This window comes from Coregonus clupeaformis, chromosome 7, assembly GCF_020615455.1.
Source record: "Coregonus clupeaformis isolate EN_2021a chromosome 7, ASM2061545v1, whole genome shotgun sequence".
Lineage (NCBI taxonomy): Eukaryota > Metazoa > Chordata > Actinopteri > Salmoniformes > Salmonidae > Coregonus > Coregonus clupeaformis.
This window is the reverse complement of record NC_059198.1, coordinates 26,394,609-26,401,806: the sequence shown is the minus strand read 5'-3', so window position 1 is coordinate 26,401,806 and position 7,198 is coordinate 26,394,609. Positions and strand designations below refer to the sequence as shown.

General features: G+C 39.9%; 3 protein-coding genes across 5 annotated transcripts; 2 read left to right on the top strand and 1 right to left on the bottom strand.

Annotated features, from left to right (window-relative positions):
* Window positions 1-235: 235 nt before the first annotated feature.
* LOC123491210 (recQ-mediated genome instability protein 2-like) lies at window positions 236-1,137 on the top strand. The gene is made up of 2 exons (XM_045221276.1): window positions 236-795; window positions 889-1,137. The coding sequence occupies exons 1-2, from the start codon at window positions 501-503 to the stop codon at window positions 1,038-1,040; spliced, it is 447 nt and encodes a 148-aa protein (XP_045077211.1). The 5' UTR covers window positions 236-500; the 3' UTR covers window positions 1,041-1,137.
* Window positions 1,138-1,950: 813 nt separating this feature from the next.
* Window positions 1,951-4,581, bottom strand: LOC121550733 (lipopolysaccharide-induced tumor necrosis factor-alpha factor homolog). 3 transcript variants are annotated; one of them, XM_041863090.2, is made up of 4 exons: window positions 4,480-4,581; window positions 3,528-3,739; window positions 3,049-3,205; window positions 1,951-2,947 (listed from the first exon to the last, which is right to left on the bottom strand). In XM_041863090.2, exons 2-4 carry the CDS (start codon window positions 3,724-3,726, stop codon window positions 2,839-2,841), a joined length of 465 nt encoding a protein of 154 aa, XP_041719024.1. In that variant the 5' UTR covers window positions 3,727-3,739; window positions 4,480-4,581; the 3' UTR covers window positions 1,951-2,838. The 3 variants fall into 3 exon arrangements, with proteins under 3 accessions (XP_041719024.1, XP_041719025.1, XP_041719026.1); XM_041863091.2 differs by having other exon boundaries at window positions 4,460-4,564; XM_041863092.2 differs by lacking the exon at window positions 4,480-4,581 and adding an exon at window positions 4,170-4,400.
* Window positions 4,582-4,666: 85 nt separating this feature from the next.
* LOC121550735 (stannin) lies at window positions 4,667-6,749 on the top strand. Its single transcript, XM_041863093.2, has 2 exons — window positions 4,667-5,084; window positions 5,580-6,749. Exon 2 carries the CDS (start codon window positions 5,691-5,693, stop codon window positions 5,952-5,954), a length of 264 nt encoding a protein of 87 aa, XP_041719027.1. The 5' UTR covers window positions 4,667-5,084; window positions 5,580-5,690; the 3' UTR covers window positions 5,955-6,749.
* Window positions 6,750-7,198: the final 449 nt, after the last annotated feature.

The window sequence follows — 7,198 nt, the reverse complement described above, 5'->3', positions numbered from 1 at the left end:
TGCTACGTGAGGTTTATTTGATCGAATATGACTTTCTTAAATTGTTACGAGTGTACTGATATAAGTAGGACACGTGACATCCCGGCAACTTTGAGAGAAAACAACTTTATATCGGAGTTATCTGAGATGGCTATGCATATTAATTGCATGAGGCTAGTAGCATAGCGTCTCTCTCCAATAAATACAGGCGGTTGACGTCAACAACCCTCAACGAATATTCAAACAGGATTACATTAATGAAATGTCTCCACCAATCCAAAGAAAGGATAGGCGGGAGCTAGACAACCCACCGTGCGGCTTTGTGGACAACGACTCCCATTGTCAGTATATGTATAATCTTTGATACTCCATTGGTAGCACCACGTATGCAACCAATCCGAGGTGCTTTTATTTTAAAACGTTCAAATCAACATCCGGGTTATTGGTCACAATGACGTCTAAAGGTCACACGGAATATTTTTTATAACTAACTCGTTTGAAAGTTTTCACTCGCAGATTGCATGGACTCCACTGGGCTCATTTCAGGACAAAATAAGAAAAGTCCTCCTATCAAAGTTCTTTCCAGCCAACTCCGAGAGGGGAAAGATAATCGATTGAATGGCAAGCTCGAATGTAATATAAAAAGACTGGGACAATGGAAAAACACTGCACTTGTAGTCTCTGTGGTTTGGATGCAAGGGACAGTACTGGAAGTTCGGTCGGATCACAACACAGTGCTTCTTTTGGACGAGACAGGGACATTCGTTGTCAATGGTGTCAACAACATTCCTAAGGGCAACCCATGCCTACTTCAGGGTGAGATGCACCTTTATTTTCCTTCTAGCTGCAGTTAAAATATGTACAGAATTGCACAAAACCCTTGATTTGTTACCTCCTGATTTTACCCAGGTAACTATGTCATGGTGATGGGGATGATCCAGGCCCTCTCTCCAGAACCTGTCCTGCGCGCGGTGAAAATGGCAGACCTCTCTGAACGCTCTGCGATTCACAGAAGAATGTGGAAGTTTGAGGTGGAAGACCTTCAGCAAACGCTCGCGTAGAAGGATCAGCAGTATGTTGCTATCAAATCAAAATCAAATTAAATGTATTGGTCACATACACATGGTTAGCAGATGTTATTGCGAGCGTAGTGAAATGCTTGTGCTTCTAGTTCCGACAGTGCAGCAATATCTAGCAAGTAATATCTAACAGTTCTACAACAAAAACCTAATACACACAAATCTAAGTAAAGGAATAGAATAAGAATATATGGAAATATAAATATATGGATGAGCAATTTCATTATCATTTATGAGAGTGGCATAGTCTAAGATGCAATAGATAGTATAGAATACAGTATATACATATGAGATGGGTAATGCAAGATATGTAAACATTAAAGTGACATTATTAAAGTGACTAGTGTTCCATTTATTAAAGTGGCCAGTGATTTTCAAGTCTGTATGTAGGCAGCAGCCTCTCTGTGCTAGTGATGGCTGTTTAACAGTCTGATGCCCTTGAGATAGAAGCTGTTTTTCAGTCTCTCGGTCACAGCTTTGATGCACCTGTACTGTCCTCGCCTTCTGGATGATAGCGGGGTGAACAGACAGTGGCTCGGGTGGTAGTTGTCCTTGTCAATGCCTGTTTGTGTTTTCATTCATTGTTTTTTTTAGCAAAATGTAAAGACTGCTGCTGGTTCTGGGCGGTTACTGGCCTGCCTGATATTTAATTGCCAAAGGTAATGGACCATAGCATAGAAGTACGTGCCCAACACTGTTTATGAAAGAAAGTGTTTATATGCATATATTATAGCCTAACACTTTATTAGGCTATAATATATGCATATAATGCACTAAAAACCTGTCAGAAGTGCTGGAGGAGGGGATATGATGAAAAAAGCTAGTCCGGGCAAAAAAGCACAAACTCAAACAGAATACAAATAATTTACATTATAAAGAATGAACAATGTGGTAAAATTATCATTTATTTGTGCTTATGCCATACATACACATTTGAAAAAAATGCCATTAAGTGAATTCTACAGAAGCACACAATTGTATGTGATGAATGAAAATAAACAAATAGGGCCTATACAATCAATGACACCCTTGTGAATCCATGGACTTAAAAAATATATTATTTTGAGGGACTGCTCAAAGGTGCCTGGATTTCAATCAATCAAAACATCCTAAAATAATACTTATTCCACTGCATAACTTACAACAAAGCCATTCATTCGTTCAACAAGTGGATCTACTTAGGGCAGTTTGTACGATGAGCTTGCTTACCACTTACCAGTAACCATCACAATAAGACTGTATAAAAAGGTAGTCTTAACAGGTAGTCATGTTGCAGTTGGATTATGAAAGATACATATAGATCCTATAAAAATGTACAGTTACAATAATCAACCAGTCTTACCCTACCAACATTGTGTGCACATTACTATTTAAACTGACTGCATATATACAATTATATAATAGAATCCTTCATTTGAAAGTGCAATATTGACAAATTATCTAGATAGTTATCTAGTGGACAAAGCTCTTAATAAAGGTAATATATAGACCACTCAAACTCAACTCTGGACCTCAAAGCCAGTTCCATTGCATTTTTTTATTGTTACCCTCTAATCAGGGACTGATTTAGACGTGGTGTGCAATTAATTATAAGGTAGAACAGAACCAGCAGCTACGGATCTCATAGCGTAAGAGTTGAGTACCCCTGATGTAGACTACATGATGACCATCATCAAAATATGCATGTTTAACACAGTATTTGTAATTAGACAATTCAAGATAGAGACAGGCTGCAAGGTTGCATGCTCAATAGAGAGACTACTCTTTTCAAATGGCATAATCAAAGCCGTTTGTGTTCTCCAAGGACGTTGTTGCAGTTGGGACATCGATGTGTCACATCCTTCAAACCATCCACACAGAAAGGAAGCAGGCAACAGCCATAGATGCAACTAGAAAAAAACAAAAGATCAGATTATGCAGCCCATTCAAAATGGGACTTTTCAGGACTATGAACAACCATACAGGGGGACTCTTGATAAATTAATCTTACCCGAAAATGAACAGGCCAGCACATGTTAACCAGGCCATTGTTCCAGAGGTGTGCTCCAGCCGAGTGATCACCATTTGGGCACATGCAGGGCAATGCGTCTGCACTGGAAGATCCCCAAACACCACACCCGGCTGGACGTAAATGGTCTGAACTGACACTGAGGAACAAAGAATGTTAATCACCAAACAGGAAATTCAAAGTTAACGTTCATTACGTAGCCTCCTAGAGATAAGCTAGGTCCCTTGCACAGACACTGTTTATTAACATCCATCAAGACCTATCAGATTCCAAGACTATTGTGTTAAAAGTGCAAAGCAAACCAATAGTTTAAAATAGGGATTAGGCTACTTGAGATTATTTGAAACCAAGAGTGCATTTTGGATGGCCCAGTTTGAGCTGTCTCAAGCCAAGTGTGTCTAGAGAGTTCGACCTAAGAGGGAACAGCATAGTGAAAGCAATGTGATGAAGATTTTATTTACCTATTGGACTGCTAGTACTGTGAGCCGTTGGTTGATATATTTGACTATAGGGCTGTGTTGGGTATGGATACTGTGCAGATTTGGTGTAGGCAGGAGGAAGCACCGGCCCCTGGTACTGAGGACCCACTGATTCTTCATAGGAAGGTGGCTGAGGGAGCCCCACAAATCCAGCTGTCTCCACTGGAGGTGCACTTGCCATGTCTTGCAATCAGCTAAAAAAAAAAGTCAAAGACAAAACCAAAACCAAATCATACCTTAACTTTATATTGCAATGACTGGAGGTCGATAGATTCATAATTTCTTAGCACATTTTGTAAATAAACTACAATCAGATAGCCAGGTCTACATGGCTACAGTCACAGCTGTAACTACAGGCTGTAACGTTAGATAATAATACCTTAATCCTATTACATGGGTCTTTTAAACCCACGTTATACAACAGGTATACAAGAGTCATGAAACATGATAACATTATTAATAATTACTATGCTAGTGAGGTAGTTGGATTAAAGGGTAGTTAGTTATGTAACTCAAGACTCGCGTCTGGCTAGATTATTGTTAGCTAATTTAGCTAGCTAGCTAGTATGCTAGGAAACTAACTTAGCTAAGTTACAAAGCAAAACAAACTTGTCAGGACAATACCTAACTTCGAAAGCTAGCCAAAACATATGTGGCCAGTGGCACCTGTGAAAGACTGACTATAGACCAACGGGCCCATGTTACTACAATTATTCAGCAAGCAAGCTGGCTTGCTAGATGGGCAAATAGCTACAACTCGGTTAGCTAACTAGTCAAAACGAGACTGAGTGAGAGAGGCGTCATCGATGGCTGTCAAAAATGTGACGGCTTGCTAGCTAATACTAATATTTACAAGAGCTCAAGGTATCAGTGTACTGTAGCTACATACTTTTTAGAAGAAAAAAAACACTTACGCTAACTAGCTTTTCCTTACCTAGCGAAAGCAAAGTTGGCTAATTAACCTGTTTCTTGACGTCCAAACAAAATGCTACTTTACAGTAGCTCGAGGCAACTTCCAGGATCAAGCGTCCTGTATGTATCACGTGATATTTTGGTCTGGAGCGTCTACGGGTATTTGCATGACACCACCACATAACATTGAGCTAGGACTGATATGAGACCAAGAAGGTAACACAGTAGCACATCTATGAGCTCCTATAACTATAACTTTTCAAAATTATGTCCATAGACAAAAATTAAGTGATATATATATTTTTTAAACATTTACTTTTTGTTGTCAATGAAGATAATCTAGCTACTACTTTTGCTTTAAAATAGAGATTGACAGCACAAATCAAATTTGATTCGATATATTGTGCATCACATTATCTAATTTCCTGCACTGAAACAGGGGCCTTGAAATTCCGTTCTTGCATGGGTAGCTACTAGTGTATTAAATACACTGTTTTGGGAATTTTTACGAATGAAATCGGTTCCATTCGGAAGAGCCATGCATTTTATGTATTGATACAGGCAGGGCTGTTGCTGCATAGCGCATTGATGAAGACACGCGATCCCGTCGTCTGATTCAATGGAATGGTAAGGAATCTCAGCTAGTGCGTCTTGATTCTCGTTAGGACCCGATGTATCATGTATGTACATACATAAATGCATATTAATGTGCAATGATTCAGAGTGCACAGTTATCAGATGCGTTGGCATTGATGTCATAAAGGCGTTCCGTTCATAGTTCATTATTGCTACCTGCAGTATATTTCCAGGCAATTTCCATACGCTATTATGCAGAATATAGCCAATAGATAATATATGATTACCTACCACAGGGTGGTAGGCTATCAACTTAATTTTGTATCAATAAATTATTTCAAGCCTTTTGCTTATTTGATGGATTTGGAGGTTAGAGGATTCTGTGTTGAGTCCTATTACATACGTTTATGGTTGAGTCAGCAGATTCATTGTAAACACAAAGTAAACAGATTCAGATGTGCAGATACAAGCACTGACAACAGGGTTTATTTTGTTATTTTTTAAAATGTAAAATATTCAACATTCTTTGCTTTTTGTGACCCCCAGGTCTCCCAAGCAGAACTATAAGACACCAGAGTCAGCAAGGGATCATACCACACTGTCCTTGTCAAGTCCCCTGATCTGTGACAATGCTCTGAGTCACCTTCCTGTTGCAACATGTACATCACAGACCACAGCCCCACTACTGGGGTGGTGACAATCGTAGTGATCCTCATTGCTGTTGCTGCCCTCGGTGTTCTCATCTGCGGATGTTGGTGCTACCTGCTCCTGCAGCGGATTGGCCAGTCTGAAGATGAGGAGAGCATTGTGGGAGATGGCGAGACCAAGGAGCCCTTCCTGATGGTACAGTACTCCAACAGGGGCCCTCAAGTCGAGCACAAAACCAAGCTCGCCCACAACGGCACTGAGAATCACACTTAACTGAGCCATCAAGAAACCGTGTCATCACCTAATATTAACCAAGTGGTGCCCCTCATTCACATTTCCTGCTGATCATCATCATCAACAAGGATGATAAACGGACTGCAGCTCAATGTCATGAGGAAATGTGATATTTTTGTTTGTCATTCCACTGTGTGGATCCCAGTCAGGATGTGAGGTTGTGAACACTTCATTGTTATGTTTCTTAGGTGTACATATTTTGTACACAAAAATTTAATCTGATTGATGTTGGTACTTTTTGTTAACTCAGCAATCCATTACTGAATTGTGACGGTAGACACTAGACAGCGCTCTGAGCAAATGAGTGGGCATAACCTTCTTCAGAGCTTGTTGGAATAATGTATGACAAATTGATGACAAAACAATTTACTTTATGTAAAGTTACTCTGAAATTATTAGAAATTAGCTTAATTTGTTTGTTGCAAAGTTGAACTTTTGTTTAACTTCAATATTCAAATGTGAGTTAATAACAATTTTAATAATTTGCTAAATGCCAAATTTGCCCAAAGAGACAAAGTGTGATTCACTTCCGAAAATGTCTGTTGTTGCTGCTACTTACTAAATAATCTTGTACAAAATACTGATTCTTTTCTCCTGTGGTTGAACAGGCCTCAACTAAAACCAGACATTGATAAAACATCACATTTCACAAGCACAACAGGGTCCAGGGTCTGAGTTTTAGTGAGGTCCACACTCTAAAATACTATTTGGAGAACAGCAAAAATTTGGCCATGATTACTACACGTTTACATAGCTGGCTAGACTAATTTACCAATCTTTAAAACATGTAACTGACATGGGCTAATTGAGTGACATATAACAAGAGGGAAACTGCTGATGCACCACGAAGTTCGAAATTGCACCTTGTGTATTCTACTATTCTAACTCTCAACAGTAATTTGAGACCCCGACTGTTCCTAAAAAAATGTAGGCGAGGTCTGTACCTCGGTGTCCTCATATGTAGCTACGACCCTTAGTAGCTGCTACGACCCTTAGTAGCTGCTACGACCCTTAGTAGCTGCTACGACCCTTAGTAGCTGCTACGACCCTTAGTAGCTGCTACGACCCTTAGTAGCTGCTACGACCCTTAGTAGCTGCTACGACCCTTAGTAGCTGCTACGACCCTTAGTAGCTGCTACGACCCTTAGTAGCTGCTACGACCCTTAGTAGCTGCTACGACCCTTAGTAGCTGCTACAACTGACATGGGTTGAGAAGTCCTGTG